Source organism: Zingiber officinale, chromosome 3B (genome assembly GCF_018446385.1).
Source record: "Zingiber officinale cultivar Zhangliang chromosome 3B, Zo_v1.1, whole genome shotgun sequence".
NCBI classification, from domain to species: Eukaryota; Viridiplantae; Streptophyta; class Magnoliopsida; order Zingiberales; family Zingiberaceae; genus Zingiber; species Zingiber officinale.
Genome location: NC_055991.1, coordinates 100,903,547 through 100,922,476, shown reverse-complemented (window position 1 = coordinate 100,922,476; position 18,930 = coordinate 100,903,547). Strand labels below are relative to the sequence as shown.

Here is an 18,930-nt window from a genome sequence, read left to right as displayed (position 1 = left end):
TCATTCGTAATCAAATGTACTCAATTAGTTCTTAGAGACTCCATGTCTTAATCAATAGAATGTAACTTTGAGAATTCTACAATGTCTCAACAGTGCTCCTAGAAAAGTTATGTTTTATTGTACTTGATGCAATCAAATGTCATTAGTGTTGTAGCAAAGGAGGGCTTAAAGTTGAAGCATTTTTTTCACCAATGTGTAAAGGTTCAAAACTAGTATTATAATGGTGTTGTTTGGAGTTTAATCATTAAAAAGGAAATGATCTCACATCTAATGTGGTGCCGACACTGATGATCATCAAGACAGAATTTTGAAAAAAAAAAAAAAAAAACAGAAAAAAGCATAGTACCAATCATTTCTCAAAATTACAATATCCTTACAAGTTTGATAAATTATGTGAGACAATGGTATAAGTACAACCTAATTCACAAAACTAAAGGTATAATCCAGTTAGCATGAAAAGAACTAAAGTGCTACATGTTCAACCTAATTCACATAACTAAAGACCATCCTGGATGCATATGCTATCTTTAAATTCCACAAAGAAATCAAGAAATTCTAGCACATTACAGCTTAAAATGCGTCGGCAAGACGGCGCAATTCCTACAAAGATCTGACTGGGGTCTTTTTTTTCTGATTGGGATTTTAGTTTTTGTTCACATGGACGAGGTGATCATCTACATACACAATTAACCAACTTATATTTGATTTGCTACCTCATGGGCCTCTTCTGTCGCTCAACTCAGAAGCCACATCTGAAGAACTGCTCGTGTCTTTCCCATCAGACCCTTGGAGATGGATAGATTGTAATCTTCTGGATGGAATCTTTTTGTCAGCTCCATCGAATCTGAATGAGAAACAATGCCGTAAAAAGACCCTATGACTTGTACTCTCAGTTGAGCCAGTGCCTGTGACAATTACTAGTAATACAACTTCTTTATCCCTGGTATCCTGTGATATTCCATCAACAAATTCTTCCAGTGTGAAGAATTCACCATGATGGATAGAAACTTCTGCTGATTGCCCAGGTTTGATTATGCCAACTGCTGGTTGAATCTAAATAAAGAAAATTTGAAATAGATGAAAATTGATGTTTCATTCCACAGTAAAACACAGTAAAACAAGATTCTCCAATCCTAGATAACTTTGATAATCATTAGGTGTAACATCATTTGGCAACCCCTCTGCAATTGTGTCAGGCACTGACACTTGGACACCAATGCTCCACGTTGGCATCAGATATGCCTATAGATCACATGTAAAAAAAATTTAGAAACAATCGTGTCCAACACTTCCGCCATGATAGTGTTGCTAGCTCCTATGTGATATTGATTCACCGAAATAGTTTAATTTTCTTTGCTAGAAAAACAATTAACTCGTGGAACCTCCCTCATCATTAACAATTCATACAAGACAAGTAACAGATTATCATATGGTTGTATCATTAATTCAACCCTTTCCTAATTGTGAGACTAATAAGTCCCAAGGTGTTAGGTTGTATTGGGGGTTACAATTGCCCACTTTGAATCCAAATACATTACCCACAATGGAAGTAATATAGATTACAAGATAAACAAAACTCTATGTTGTTTAGAACTGCATAAGGACATGTCTCACTTTTCAAATTGACCAAAAATTGTTAACTCCTAGATTGAAGTGACTAATCATTTGGGCTATTTAATAAAACTATTAATATGTTTACTAAAGTAACATTCACTTGTATGCCATAGTATATTCCATTTTGTCTAGTCATCTTGTAAGTAACATTCACTTACAACAACATTCATGTCTTATCTCATTAGGTGGGGTCGGCTATATGGATCGTTCTATGTCATTGGAATCTATCCCCTACTATATCATTATCTATACTTAAACAAATTTTATCTTATTTTATTATTATTAACCAAAACTTTTTTTTAGTCTTCCTCTACCTCGTTTGATGTGCGTATTTATCATGATTTCATATCGTCTAACTGGCTGTCTAAGTATATGTTTGTACCATCTTAAACGCATCTTTTGAAATTTTTCCTCGATAGATGCAACTTCGACTTTCTTTTTAATGCTCTCATTTCTTATTTTGTCCATACTCGTATGTCTACACATCCACTTTAACATCCTTATCTCTGCAACTTTCATCTTCTGCTCATGTGCTCAAATCATAGCCTAATATTCAGCGTTATATAACATAGCAAATCTAATCGTCGTTTTATAGAAATTCCCTTTTAAGTTTTAGAGATACTTTACGATCACATAAAACATCTGACACCCTCATCCATTTGAGTCATCTTACTTGTATTCTATTTAAGACATCTCTCTCAATCCCTCCATCGTTTTGCAAAAATGATCATAAATAGTTAAGGCTCGTAATTCTAGATAACTTATCATCTCTTATCTTAACAATTGACTCATTACGTCTAATATTACTAAACCTAAATTTTATATATTCTGTATTTATTCTATTTAGCCTGAAACCTTTCACTTCTAGTATTTCTCGCCAAGATTCTAGTTTAGCAATTACTATTTTTCGTGTCTCATCTACCAAAACAATATCATCTGCAAGCAATATGCACCACGGCAATGAGTTCATCCATGATTAGTGTAGAAATGCTTCAATTAGTCTTTACCCTGGTCATTACATTCTCATACATTTCCTTAATTAGCTCAATATATACTACGCTAACACCTCTCTTTTCTAAATTCTCCATATAATTTCTCTGAGGACTCCTATCATAAGTTTTTTCTAAGTCAATAAAGACCATATGTAGATCTTGCTTTTGTTCTCAATTCTTTTCAATTAGTTGCATCAAAAGATGTATAACTTCTATTATCAACCTTCCAGACATGAACCCAAATTAATTTTCGGTCACCGTGGTCTCTTTAATTTTTTTTCTATTACTCTTTCCCAAAATTTTATGATATGACTCGTTAGTTTAATACTCCTATAATTTGCACAATTTTATACGTCTCTATTATTCTTATATAAGAGAACTAGAGTATTTACTCTCGATTAATCAGGTATTTTTTTTATTTTCAATATCATGTTAAATTGGATCCATTCATTGAATATTTGTCATAGTTTTGACGCTGGCTGACAACCTAACGCAACCCTCCTCCTTTATCCGGACTTGGGACCGGTCATGACCGGTCGTCATGGGCGGAGTTCCGATAGAGGTATGGAAGTGCTTAGGGAAACAAGGTATTGAATGGCTTACAAAATTATTTAACATGATATTGAAAACGAAAAAAATGTCTGATCAATGGAAGATAAGTACTCTAGTTCCCTTATAGAAGAATAAGGGAGACGTACAAAATTATGCAAACTAGAGGGGTATTAAACTAATGGAGTCATACTATGAACTTTGGAAAAAAATAATAGAAAAAAGATTAAAGAAAGAAACCACAGACAGAAAATCAATTTGGGTTCATACAACAATAGAAGCTATACATCTTCTTAGACAAATAAATTGAAAAATATCGAGAGCAAAAACAAGATCTATACATGGTATTCATTAACTTAGAAAAAACTTATGATAGAATCCCAAGAGAAATTATATGGAGAATTTTAGAAAAGAGAGGTGTTAGCATAACATATATTGAACTAATTAAGAATATGTATGAGGATGTAATGACCAGAGTAAAGACTTCAGGTGGAGTAACTGAAGTATTTCCAATAAAGATAGGGTTACATCAAGGATCAGTTCTAAGTCCCTATCTTTTTACACTAATCATGGACAAACTCACTGCGCACATTCAAGACACAGTAACGTGGTGCATGTTGTTTACAGATGATATTATTTTGGTAGATGAAATACGTGAAGGAGTAAACGCTAAACTAGAATCTTGGAGGGAAATACTAGAAGGGAAAAGTTTTAAGCTTAGCAGATTAAAAACAGAATATATGGAATTTAAGTTTAACAATATTAGAAGTAATGAAACTATTGTTAAGATAAGAGAGGACGAGTTGCCCGGAACCGAGAGATTTAAATCTTTAGGATCATTTTTGCAAAACGATGGAGGAATTGAGAGAGATGTCTTACATAGAATACAAGCAGGATGGGTGAAATGGAGTGGAGCGTCGAATATTTTATGTGACTGTAAAGTACCTCTTAAATTTAAAGGTAAGTTATATAAAACCGCAATTAGACCTGCTATGTTATATGGAGCTGAATGTTGGGCTATGACTCGAGCACATAAACACAAGATGAGAGTTGTAGATATGAGGGTGTTAAGGTGGATGTGTGGACATACGAGGATGGACAAAATAAGAAATGGGAGCATTAGAGAGAAAATCGGAGTTGCATCTATTGAGGAAAAACTCTGAGAGACACGTTTAAGATGGTACGGACATGTACTTAGACGACCAATAAATGCTCCAGTTAGGCGATGTGAAACTATGATAAACATGCATATCAAACGAGGAAGAGGAAGACCAAAAAAACTTGGTTAGCAACAATAAAACAAGATAAAATTTATTTAAATATAGATGATGATATAATAGGAGATAGAGCTCAATGGCGTAAAAGGATTCATACAGCCGACCCCACCTAGTGGGAAAAGGCTTGCTTGTTGTTGTTGTATCATGTTAAATAATTGTACAAGTCATTCAATATTTTATTTTTCTAGGCACTTCCATATCTCTATCAGAATATCATTTGGTTCAACGACTTTTCAATTTTGCATCCCATTTAAAATTTGTTTTACTCCTAAAGTTTGAATTCTACGATAAAATTTAAATTTTTATGCTCACATTACCTACTTAAATTACCTAAATTAAGTTGGTCACATGAATCTTGATGAAATACTAATTTCACTACACTTTTATTTCTCCATCATTTATTAGTACTCAATTGCATTCATCTTTAATACACCTTGTTTGGATAAGATTTCTTGTCTTCCTATCTCTCACTTAAATTATTCTATAAATGTCGTTTTCCCTTTCTTTTGTAACCAATTTTCAATATAACTGTTCAAAAGTTTCATTCTTTATCTTATTCACTTCTTTCTTAGCCTCTTTCCTTACTATTATATATTTTTTTAAGTTTTCCTCGTTCTTACAAATATATAATTCTTTATAGACTATTCGTTTTTCCTTCCACCACCAAAATTCCTTATTTGATGGCGCATGCCCCTTTGACTCACCGAGTACACTTTTAGCTACTATTTTTAATTTTACTATCATCTTATCTCATGTCATATTAGAGTCACCTAATGCTTGAACTCCTATATTCTTGTTAAATATGTTTTGTTTCCCATTTTTTAACTTCCACCATTGTATATATTTTTCTTCTATTGATACTATGATTAAGACATATATCTAACACTACTAACTTATATTCAATAGTTAAACTTTATCCCAGGATGACCTTACAACCGTTACAAATCTTTCTATTCCTCTTCCTAACCATAAGAAAATCAATTTACGATTTATTATTTCCACTTTTAAACGTGACCAGGTGTCTTTCCCTTTTCTTGAAAAAATGTATTAACTAGTATAAGGTCATATGCTATCGTAAAATTCAATATAATTTGTCTTTCTTTATTTCTTGTTTCAAACTTAACCTCCATGCACCCTCTCATATTCCTCATTTTTTACTCCAACATGCTCATTTAGATCAGCTCCTATTAAAATCATTTCGTGAAATATTTTATAATACTTCATCTAAGTCATCCCAAAATCTTGATTTGATATCCTGAGGTACATATTTGTTAATTACGTTCATAGTTTATTTCGTCACTACTATCTTATTTACTTAGAAAAGGAAAAAATAAAACCACTTGATACTTAAACTTAATTCGCTCCATTTCCACCTAATTGTGGAGAAAATAAAATCAAAACACTCGATGCAATTAAATTCCTTCCTACTCTCCACATCCTACCAAGTAAACAAGAAACCTTGATTATTATTATTTTTCTCTTTCCCCTCTTGCTTACATCCATGTAATGACATCAGAAAGAAATGCATAATTCAATAACTTGGAAGAATAGAATCAATTTAATGTCTAATGAAAAGTTATTTAAAAAGTGAAGTAAACTGTGGTGAAACCTAAAACCAAGATGAAAGTTACCTCAAGCCACATAGGAAAACCGAAGGAACATCTTGCAGAGAATTCTGATGAATTTTCATCCACACTACTTGATTGTCCTTCACATATGATTTTGAAAACAGCTTTGTATTTGTCGCACTTGTTTGCAATCCTAAGAATGAAATTGTCTTGGTTTTGTAGGATGATGTCATTTGTGCTAACAATAGTTTCTGGAACAGCAAGAGATTCTTCAAGAAAAGATTTTATTTTGTCATTTGATGCAATTATCTGACCATACTCTTGTCTTCTTATCGACTCATCAGGATGTGAAATTTCAACACAGAATTTGCACTTCACAGGTTTGTGATCACTGTCAGTGACATCCATACACGCTTCGTACCTAGCAAGTAAACATACTAGTCTAGTTAAAACCATATTGCTTTCATTGTGGAAAATAATGAATCAATACTAATCCTACAAAGATATTGATGCGACTACAGGACACTCTGATGAGCATTCAGCTACTGAAATTGAACGGCTATCCCGATATAATATCCTGTCACACCAAGCAGGAATACGCTTCTTCTCGCTTGAATCATATCCTAAAAAAGATGATGGCAAAACTGCTTTAAAAAAAACTGGAAATATTTGAACCACAGTTTCTTTCTAGTTAAAGAGTATACAGCAACTGAATAATATATTCTTAACTAGCAATGGTATATCATAGTTTCTAAAGTTAGCATAACCTTGTACAACCTTGCCCAGAAGTTTGCAGAATTAGCAATAACAAATACATACCCGCTAAACCTGGAAGGTGCTTCTCAAACTTGTATGTTGGAGGAAACTTAATTTGCCCTTCGCGCATTCCTTGGAAGACTTTGCCTGCTTTCATTTCTGCCCGGAGTTGATCCTTGTCTCTAAGCCAATCAAAGCATCTTTGAGAAACCATGTCTCTAGCCTCGTCATAAGTGATGCTATGAAGTCGATAATTAAAGTCACCAAGAAAAACCACCATGTCAGCTTCAGACAAATCAGGTTTGCCATCATCAATTTGAGATCCCATGGCCTACCAATGCCATAACAAGTAGTTCTATTAAAATAGATTATCATGCTGAAAAGGGAAAAGGTTGATCAAGATAACTGGTTTTGAAATAATAATTCCACTGCATACATTCACTCCACGATGCAGTTGGACAGATGTGGCACCAGCTGCAAAACAAGATAAAGGAGAAAGATTATATACATGCTAAGAGGATCATAAATGGTTGCAGTTGAAAGTGAAATCAATACAGCAATCCTATCTTCACATATATCCTTAGATATGAGAATTGCAAAACCTGAAGCTCCTTGCACTCCTGTAGTTGGCCTACTGAAAGACAAATTTCGATAAACATGACCAAAGTCAGCATTACGCCTGCTAACAGCTTCCAGATGTGCAGCAAAATGACAACTCGCAAAACATATGGTTCGATCATAGACCCTCATCCTCAAACCTACAGCACCCTGTGAAACAGTTTAAAACCTTGAAACATTTCTGTCATGATTTCAGCTTAAGGATACATGAGTAATCAGAGACCAAACAACTCTTCTAGTGAAACAAGACATCGTTATACATAAATAATTCATGAAATTTGAGATATAGTAACATGTAAATATGCCAATATAAAAGTCATCGAGCATTGTGGATGAAATTATTCTTTATTGTCATTTTTAATTCAATCATTTGCAAATGCATGAAATTGATTTAATATGTACAACCTGAATCATTAAGTATATACTAAAAATGGCAATATAAAAATCATAGAACATTGCCAATGAAATTATTTTTTATTCAATTAATTTAAAATGCATAAAAATATTTAATATGTACAACCTGAAACATTAAGTAAATATATAACTCAAAGTTTAGGTTTTGATTTGAATCATTTGAAATTTCATGAGAGAAAAAAAGGTCCAAACAGAGAGCCTACACATTACACAATTATTTTTTAAGTAAAGAAATGAAATATCTAATATGAATGCCTAGGAGTACATCTAGGTGAACATTCATAACAGAAAATTAGCCAATAGAAAGGAAAATAGATTACTGGAAAGTTTCAATTATAAAAATGAAAATATCGCTACGCTTGATCTTTTTCCTGTAATTATTACTAAATTTATGAGTAAACAACGGATTTATCTCTAGCATCTAAACTTAATAGATATATCTTCAAGGTTTAAGGATCACAAAGGTGACATGCTGTTTAGGCAACACAGACCACAAATGAAGTGTCTTAGGTGCATATAAAACAAGAAAAATAGTTATATGGGATATTGAATAAGAGATTATTTACAAGCAATGCATTCATAAAAAGTTGATTTGATAAAATAGTTATTTTAAATTTAAAGATAAACAGTCCAGAAAAAGGAGAATTGCAAATCTATAAGAACATTATGATCAACCATTTTACCTTTTCAAAGTCATGAAAACCAGAAATAATTTAACTAGAACTAAATAATGGTATTACTTTCCGGAAGTCATTGACCTTGCTAGTTAGGGGGAAAGCATGGTTTATAGAATTATCCATGTCGGTCAACAAGGGCACAACATTTTGTTCCACCCGGGAACCGGCATGAGAAAGTCAAAACAACTGCAAGATAGTGACACCACAACAATGCCACCCATCAACGAAGGCAAGGCTTTTGCAGAGCTTTGTAACGAGGATGAGGTTTTGTGAGACAGTACCAATCACGACGAAGCTTCCCGGGATAGGATTCTCAAGGCTCCTGAGATAGTCTAAATGTGGCAAAACTTTGGCGAGACTCAGCAAGGCCTTTGTGAGATTGGTGAGGCTTCGACGAGGCTTTAGCAAGGCCTTTATTAGGCTTCCATGAGGTACACAGCTCTTTCACTTCTTAGTTCTCGTCCACCTAGGGTTGGTGCTTAACACATCCCCTAGCATTTGGCACTTGATGCTATTGGCATGTCTCGTTCCCATTGAGGACTAAAACCATAACTCAAAATGAGATCCCAAACCTTAGGGAAAAGAAAGTTATATTGATTGGTGTTGGTTAAATCATACTCTTAAACATGTAATTTTGATGTTTTAAATTTCAACCATGGTTTTAAATCTCGTACATGCCAAATGGCTCAATTGAAATGTATTGTTCAATAAAAATTTGAAACCACTTAAAACTACACCGCATAGGTAATTTATGGTGTTGTGTCAATCATGTCAATAAGTATTGTGTTATACTAACATTAGACACCGTTGGACATGCATTTTTTTTAAGCTTTTGCTCCTTTTTCATTTCCTTCCTCCTCCATCCAATTCTCCTTCGGCACCATATGTCGAAATGTTGATACAATATCAAAAGAGTATCGTTCCGGTTAAAATCCAAAGCTCACACTACTTAAAATTTTAAACTTTGGTTTGAGCAAAACTTTGAGTTAGGACTATATTGTGATTATTGATATGATGTGTCAAGTATAAAGGTTAGTTAACATAGATGTTGCATTGCAGGTGCAATGGAGGAAGTCCAAGTAAGTCGAGGATTAAATTGACAGATTGAAGTCTCGTCAAGGGCGATGCTTATAAGGGCAGCCCGGTGCATGAAGCTCCCGCCATACAAGGTCCCGAGGAAGGATCCATTGTACACAACCTTATCCTGCTTTTTGCAAGAGACTGTTTCCAGAATTCGAACCCGTGACCTTTTGGTCACATGGCAACAACTTTACCGTTGCGCCAAGGCTCCCTTAAAGGGCGATGCTTATCAAATGAGAAAATCTCAGAGACTAGGTCCCTTAACACAAAAGACCTAGAAGCAAGGCTTCTTGGCATGTAATCTTCGTGAAGTTGAGAGTCGAGTACAATAGTGTGTATAAAAGGTTACCGATGGGACTAGACTTAGGCACAGACTTGACCTTAGTTGACTTGTTTTTCAATTAACTAGAACTTGAGTCGACTCAAGTTAATTAAGAAAAACATAGGATATTCTTGTTTATCTCTATTTGGAGGACAATTGATCAACCAATTGATTAATGTAAGGCCAATCAATCAACTAGTACAAGATCAACCAACCCGATTAATGATCAAGTTGGGTCAACAGATGAGCCAACGGAAATGGTTATAACTTACATCATTCTATTGGAATAATTGATGATCTAGAAGTTTCCACAAGTATAGTCAACTAATGGAGGATTGAATCCACCGACTGATGAGTTAATGGAAATGATTATAACAGATGTTGTTTCATTAAAACAATTTCTGGTCGAGAAGGAATCTACAAGATTAATCAAGCAAATTCAATCAAGTTACAATTTCAGCAAAGCGCAGAGAAACATTCAATAAAAGCAGAAATTAGTCAATTAAATTCACCCTAGGAATTAGAATGCAAGACTATTTTAGTGGCCTATAAATACAAGATAAAGGAGCAACGAGAAGACAATTGAGAGTGCTCATGTTTTGTCTATCTCACTAATATTGTGTTTTGATTTATTTTATCTAGTAATTCTCTTTGTGCTTAACTTCCATCTTATAGGAGAAGATTGTAAGAGGTTTCTCTACCTCTGGAAGGTATACAAGGAGAAAAAATAAAGGATTTTGAGAACAAACATACCATAAGAGTCATAGGCCTTGGAGTAAAAACCAAGAGTATTTGTATTTGTATTTGTATTTGTATTTGTATTTGTATTTGTCTTTCCTTTGTAGTTTATTTTCCATTGCGTACTAAATTGATTGAATACACAAACTAGTAAAGTAAAAGCACGATAGGTTATTCATCCCCTCTAGCCTCACCTATAGATTCAACAATCACTATTGCAAGAGGACTATTGCATGATGTATATATAGGATTCAACCTCCAATGCGAGACTAATCTCATAACACAACCAATGACTCATAATGATACTATGTATATCTAGCTTGTTGTATAAACTAGAAAAGGATTTCACAAAAAGGAAAACTTAAACATAAGCATGAGGAAGCAAGTAGGCATCCCGTGTCCATAATAGAAGATGAGCCAAGTCCCTTGGAGGATATCTCTCAAGTGACCTTCTCCTTGCTAAAACATGGACAACATATAGCAGATAAATGCAATGGGAGAAGAGTCTTGGTTTTGACTGAGGATAGCATCTTGCAGGACACAAATGAGTGCAGGAAGGAGAAGATGAGCAAATTTGGAAGAATGATGCACAACACTGTTTAACCCTCTCAGGATTTTTCAAATCTTCATAGGCTCAAGTAGATCTAGTGAGAAAAAAGGGGATGAGAGCAGGATCTTGTGATGATGGGAATAGATATATACAGGAAATATCTACTGGTAAAAAAAGATCTCAAAATTTATCACACATAAATTGGACAATCAGAAAGCAATGTCCAATGCAATCCATCTTCTACCAAGTGGTACATAGTAGAGGTTAATGTCATGGCCTATTGAAAAAGGAGAGGCAGAGGGGAATAAGAGGCAGATTCCACCACTTCCTGTTGCACTAACTAGAGGACTTCAGCAAAGTAGAGGATTTCCTAGTGTGAGAACTATGGTTGAGAAGCTGCTGACAGGAGTAGGTCACTGCGAAGCCTCACTGGTTATTTGTCTAGTTGAAGAGAAAATGATTGATTTTTACAAGTTTAACATATCTCATAAGACAACTGACCAACACACTATGGCTCCTTTTCTAGGATAGTCTATAGATTTAAGCAGAGTTACATGATTATAGTAGGTAATATGCTAAAAAGGTCTACTTCACTCATCCCATGTCCTCATTGCATGTTTTATCATTGTCAGTCTATCACAACCATCTAAATATGCAGTGATTCAATAACAAGGACCAATTACAACATTAGATGTCCCAATAATCCATCCCCCAAGAGCACAACCATACCTGCAGATAACACATTTAGCCTTAATAGAATAGGGATGACAACATGAACAGAAAGGAGTGTTCAGTGCAATACCTTGTTACCAATAGCACGCCCAAATCCACATGGTACTGCAGCAGCATCAACATCGCCAATATATGGCCTAAGGGTCTTCCTTGCCCTAAAATGTTAAAGAAGATAGAATAAGCACACTTGATTAACTAGGATAGACAAGATATCACATTTTCCAAATTTCATTTCAATAGATGAAGAGTCAAAAATAGGAATTTTTTATATGATATATGAAAATTTTATTGAGTATTTACCATGCAGCAATCAATAACCCTGCCAATTGCCTAGAACCAACCCGTTGAAAAGATGATCCTTCATCTAAGGTCTTGCCAATTGCACTCAACCACCATTGGCCATTAGCACTCCCTTCAAGTCCTACCTAAGATCATTAGAGCAGTTAAAAAATGTAGAAAAATACCAATCACAAGCATGACTGAAAACAATGGTTTAAAATCTCGTGGCATATCAAGCGGCACAAGTAAAACATCTGGTGGACCGACACAAGGAGCGACAACAACACACCCCGTGCAAGGTCCCATGGCCTCACAGAGGACCCCGCAGTCGCCGCAGAGTCCCCGCCCGAGCCTTGGGACCACCAATAAGCCCTCGCACAAGATTGAGTTTTTTTTTTCAATTTAAAAGTTTTTCTAGCAATTTTGTTTTAACGATTAATTTTTTTAATAATTAAGTCTTTACCCTCTTAAATCTTTCTCTTTCTTCCCCATATTTTAATTTTTATATTTATAGAAAATAAATTTTTTTAAAAAAAGTCCTATTGCTTTTTTCCTTAAATACATAGAAAAAAATTCTAGTTAAACTGATTAAAATAAATTCAATGTGAATTTAAATTAAACCTACTCAATCCTAATCATTACGTCTGGATTTTAGTTAATCCTAAGATAATTTTTACTTTTTTAAATTTTTAAAATATTAGTTTGACCTAATTGTAATTATTTATAGTAATCAAATATTATAATAATATTTTTTAATTAATATATTTTATATTTAAAAAAGTGCCAAAATTGTATCGGCACGGCACGATGTGATACCGAAATTGTATCGTAGTGATCATAATCCAAAACTCTGATACAGTTTGAAATTTTAAACTATGCTAAAAATTGCATCACAAATGAAACTCTAACATTAAAATTAGAAGTTAGACTTAACAAGGTTGAAAATGTAAACTTAGCTGAGATTTATAAATATAATTGAATGTCCTTTAAAGATCAAAACTATAATTATGGTTTAAAATCTCAAGTTGTATCGGAGTTTTTGTTTATGATAGGAACTATATTGTTTTGGTACTATATTGTGTAATGTCTATACGGTTTCGATATTTTTTTAATATATAATATACATTAATTAAAAATAAAAATTTAATCTAAATATTAAATAATAATAATAATAATAATATGGGATCAAAACTCCTATATGGTAACTAAATAATTTAATTTATTATATATTTTTGAAATTAAATATATATATTAACTTAATGAGATAATTTTATTAGGGTTTGATTAAGCCTGTTTAGATTATCCCTATCATAGCTAAGAGTTGTTTGAAATTATTAATATAAGTTTAATTATTAATTTTATGTTTAATGTTGCACCCGCGACACCATGAGAGGTCGTTGTGGCCTCCGCGACACTTCACGACGAGATGGTAGCGGCCTCCGCAACCTCCCATGGGGACACAAAAGTCATAGCAACTTCCCGCGGGGTCAAGGAGGCAACAATGGCCCATGGTGCCAACGGTACAATACGAAATTTTAAACCGCGACTATAAATTTACATTAGAGCTCACCTTATATTTCCAAAATCATAATAGCCCAATACAAGTTACAATTACTACCAAGCATTACCAAGTGAAGTAAGCAACTAGCACTAAAGCATAAAGGACTAAGCACATATCTCAACTAGCCATTGTTAAAATAGACCATAATTATTTGCTCATTTTTGAGACATAATTCACAAAAGATTAAATTTTTTGTATATTAGGGTAATTAAAAAGTAGAGGACTGTATTTCTTAGAAAGATAACATAGTTAGGCGGTTTCCAACATAAGCATAGCTCCTTTTGGCCAACATGGCCATACCACTACCACAAGGTTGAGGCACTCCTTTATTAGTCAAAGTATTCTGTTTAAATCCATATTTATGACTACTGTGCAAATTTATACATCTATAGTTATTTTTGACTGCCTAACACTCAAAGGCTCGAGTGGTTAGGAAATGGACCATACTACCTATTTACATTGTCAGTTGGCTGAAATTTAAAGTCAGAAGCATTAGTATTATTCACATGTTGGGCTGTTTGGGTTGGCTTTGGACTAAAGTGACTCAAACCAACACATGGAATGACTTAATTTAACTATAAAAAACATGTTAATGAAACATTAAATTAGTAGCACATGACCTTCAATGTTATACAAACTATTAGGAAAGAGACAAACGTATGTACAACATTATTATCCTATTACTTAATATCTCAGTGCAGCAACTGAGGCATGGCATTCAGTCTATCAATGACATTTCAGTAAATATAAGCTCAATGCTACCCATTGTATTTAAACAAACAATACAACTACATGGACTAACCGATGACAGATTGGACATGGTGATTTTAAATTTGTTGTTTACCAAAGAAATCATCTCTACTGATTAGAATTATGTTCTTAAGTTATTCTATGGTTGGACCTGTTAGCTTTAGATTGGCTAGTGACCTATCCCAAAAGTTTATGTTAGAAAAAGAATTGTGTTAAAAAATAATATAGGGATAAAAAAAAATTACAGTTTCTTTAGCAGCAGCCATTGCAAGGAATCCAGCCCCCATTTCCACCTCTTGAAGTCCAACAACAACCAATCCAACGTCTGATGCAGAACTACCCAACCAGGAAATGAGTGAATCATGAGATGCCTTTCCTTGTCCCACGTTCCAAGTCCCAACCAAAATCTTAATATTCTCCAATTTTGTGTAAGATAGCTTCCTATTCGCCAACTCTGTCCGCAAAAAGACATCAAGAGGTCCAGGAGATCTAATATTCCACCCGCGGATGCCACCATGATGTGCTAATGTATATATATAAGAGCCACCAACAGCCATTTTTATGACTGCACTGCTATGTGCAATCCATTCTCCAAGAAGATTTCCATCAAGATCCATAACCTGAACTTTGCCACTGACATGACCTACCCACACCCTTGGCCCATATGTACAAATTGATTGAACACAAGAAGAATGATGTTGAAATTCTTGTAGGCGATTGCCACTTCCATCCCACTGGACTACTGAGCCATTTGTGCATCCAGTCCATACCATTCCGTCCATTGATACAGCTAAAGCTTCTGTTCTTCGATGATCTTCCCCAAATGTTCCCTTAACTGCAACTCTGCGAACAGCATCAGCTGCTCCCATCAGAGCATTACGAGAACGTTGGAAAAAGCTAACTGACCCTTGTGACTTGTCCTTCTTTGACGACAAACCAGATTTTGCCTTCGTGTCATCTTCAACATATGGATCTTGTGTGGATGGTAGATCAAACCTAGTCTCTACCTGTCCATCAGTGCCATACACTTTCAGTAGATCCCTTGTACGGGAATCCCTGCAAGAAACAATTGTCCATCTGAAATAATAAGGCCAAGCTGTAAAATTAACGAGCAGTGGAAACACTTGAAAAAAAATATGTCAGCATACCATAAAGAAAATATAAAAGTACCAGCGGTCCACACTTTAGACCTACAATTGTCCGATGCCATATATTTTATATCTACATTAGGTAATGTGCAAACACCATTAACAGTAAATTTGCTCCGCAGGTCAATATAAGACCTCTCAATTAGTAAAGCAGCCACATGTCGCTCTTCTGCAGTCAGAGAAAGGGCCTTTTTTATGGCATCCCACGACCAGACCTTTATAACACCACCCTCAGAACCTGACCATATTTCACCTGTAGTTGAAAGTTGCATCTTTATATGTGAGAAAGTGTAATATCACCAAAATCTATGAAAAGGAGAACAGTGAGATAATTTTCACTCCTACAAGTTTTGGAGGGCAAATCATTAAAATAGGGTGAAATCTTATGAATGTTATGTAGCAAGCCATGGTCTTTAAACACAACAAGAAAATATCATCCACCATTGATAGAAGAACAAAGAAAGTATATATTTGTTTTGCAGATTTCAGGCAGAGTTCTTATTTAGCAAAATTGGGGAATAGAGCTCCTCCTGAAATATGCAAAATAAATATGTACTTTCTTTGTTCTTCTATCAATGGTGAATGGTACTTGCATTTCAATGAAAAAAAAAAAATTATCTCATAGACATAGATTCTTCCTTTTCCTATGTGTGAGAAAAAGCCTCCTAAATTTGTATCATATCCTAGAAAATAATACCTTTGAAGAAAGGATTGACATGACACAACTAGTTATTATGTAAAGCATTTTTTCAAGGTAGTCAGAAGAAATCTAAGTAATATTTTTCATCCTTTCACCTTTGTTTTTCACTAGTGTTTACTTGGGAAGAAATCACACCTAAGGAATGCAGTAGACAAGGAATACAATAAACATTGAATTCCTTAATTTGGTTTGTGGGAATCCATGTTTCATTCTCAGTCCTATGTTTCTATTATATGAATGTTTCAAGTAATAGGTTTTTTTATATTCTTTAGGTTATAGATAAGAAATAGTTCTACTATACTAAACTAGCTCAACCAGAGAAATTTTGTTTGGTCCAGCCAACCAACTTGAGCTATTTGATCAGCTTGATCTACTTAATTTGTGTAGCCTACTCAATCCATTTGGCTCGATTGGTGGTCCCACTCACTTCACTCATCTGGATCTAGCACACCTAGTCCAGACAAACTAGATTGACTGAATGGCTTGGACCCTTTGTTCAATCCATCTTGTCCTTGACCAACCTAACTCATTAGGATATGCGTTCCATGGAGAATGAAATAGAATAAAAAATAAGTATTCCATGGATCGATGCAAGGAATAGCTATGAAAGATAATGAGTGAATTGTAATTTGAGGAGAACTGACATTTCAAGTTCATTTTCATTACCAAACATAGGATTTGTTATTCCATGTGAAATCATAAAATATAAAATAGCTATTCCTGCTAACCAAGCGTGACATAAGTGAAGAGAAGAGAAAAGAAAAGAAAAGAAATGAATTATATTATCTTATTCTCACTCTATTTCGTTGGTCTTATTTAGAATTAAAGGGAAAGAAATACTCTCACTCATTTACATCCATTTTTCACCCATTTTGGAATGAAATACAACAGAAGAAATGGATGGAGACTAAAATTTCTTCGTATATTTCTTTCCAAGTAAAGAAGAGGGAATGATCATTTTATTGCAAAGGGAGGCATGGTTTGGATAGAAAGTACCATAAGATGTGATAACCATGGATAACACAGGAGACCGGTAGTGAGCCTGCCACGCAAGCCCTTCTCTAAATGGGGGAGCACCACCGCAGCGACCACTGGCAGGAGCAACCGAAGCAGAGCCAAACTCATCCGAGACAGAACTCACATTGACGGGTAGTTCCATCTTCCAAGACCTAATCTTTCCATCCTTGTGACCGCTCCAAATCAAGCCATTGCCAGCGTCAACCTCCAAGCATAGCGTCGGCGACGCGCGGCACGACTCGTTAAACGGAGCGCTCTTCTCATCGCCCCGCCTCACCATCACGCCGGGCTCCCAGTCCTCGAATACCGCGTCGAGATTCCAGACCCGGAGGCCTGACTCCTGGCCAGCCCAGAGCAGCGAGCCGGCGCAGGCGATGGAGCGAAGGAAGGAGCCGGCCTGGGTCTCACGCAACGCGTGAGGGCGCACCTCAAGTGGGGGAGGGCGGCTGGGGTGCATGGCCGCTCGGGCCGGCACGCGGAAGATGCCGACCCCGCCACCGCTGCCCATGAACTCGGGAACAGTATTGGGGGCGCCGCCGAACTCGGACATGGCGCGCTCTAGGGTCAGGTCACAATCGCCGTCGGAGGATGAGCCGAAGCGGTGGTGGTCGAGGGAGAAGTGGTTACCGAAGGATCCCCCGAGGATATCGGATACGGACTCGATGGGGGCGGTACGAGGGGGGGAGCAGAACTCCTCGAGAGAGGAGGAATGCTGATGGCGGAAAGTACGGCGGGAGGAGGCGATTGAGGAGGATGAAGGAAGGGGGTGGTCATCTCCGGGGATTGAGGAAGGCCGGGGGCTGTGGTCGTCCTCATCGAGGCTCTGCTTGCGGAGGGCTTGGCGGCGTGACGCGCAGGCGATAACGGCATCTCGGTTAAGGGGCTGGCTGTAGGAGATGCCTTTTCGAGAGGGCTTCCTAGCCACGAGCTCGCCGACGGAGTCGTCGTCCTCCTTCCTCTCCTCCATGGGCGGAAGCGGATCGACGAGTAGCAGCAGCACGAGGGATGGAGATTGCCGGGGTGGAATGTGAGCATAATGACGATGGTGGAATGGGTCAAAGGAGAAGAGCGGAGGAATGAGGCGACATGAGTGCCGGAAAAGACGGACGTCTCCCACTTAGCCTTTTCTTCTCCGGTCTCCACCCGTCTCATTACTTTCATTCTTCCGGACCCGGTCGACTGGCTGCCCTAGGCGGTTCGACCGGAATTGCAAAAACCGGCACCTGCAGCGATCATATATGCCAGTTGCCCTTTATTTTTTTGTTTAAAGTATAATTCAGTCAACTAATAAACTATTTAGTTGACTAGTTGATATAAAAGAAGTTTGATGTCCAAATATGAAACATTAGCAACACTTAAAAAATAAAATTCTGCCGGGCGAGATTTAAAAAGAATATTTTTAAATAAGGAGTTAGGTTGAATAATATTCCTCAGATATCTTTAATAGTTGTAGTAGAAATTATGTTCATTGTATGTGTTTTCAGAGCCGAATATCTTTTGATTGCAAGTCTTGAATCTTTGAATGACAATTAAACGTCCTTCCATATATTATGATCTCAGAGATTTCATTCTATATTGTGTAAAGAGA

The 18,930-nt window shown here is 36.0% G+C and overlaps 1 protein-coding gene across 1 annotated transcript; it reads right to left on the bottom strand.

Moving 5' to 3' along the window:
• Positions 1-362: 362 nt before the first annotated feature.
• Positions 363-18,538, bottom strand: LOC121967176 (type II inositol polyphosphate 5-phosphatase 15-like). The gene is made up of 11 exons (XM_042517243.1): positions 17,322-18,538; positions 15,626-15,878; positions 14,723-15,533; positions 12,188-12,312; positions 11,958-12,042; positions 7,359-7,524; positions 7,193-7,230; positions 6,820-7,087; positions 6,500-6,623; positions 6,064-6,421; positions 363-1,053 (listed from the first exon to the last, which is right to left on the bottom strand). Exons 1-11 carry the CDS (start codon positions 18,307-18,309, stop codon positions 715-717), a joined length of 3,555 nt encoding a protein of 1,184 aa, XP_042373177.1. The 5' UTR covers positions 18,310-18,538; the 3' UTR covers positions 363-714.
• Between the last annotated feature and the right edge of the window lie 392 nt (positions 18,539-18,930).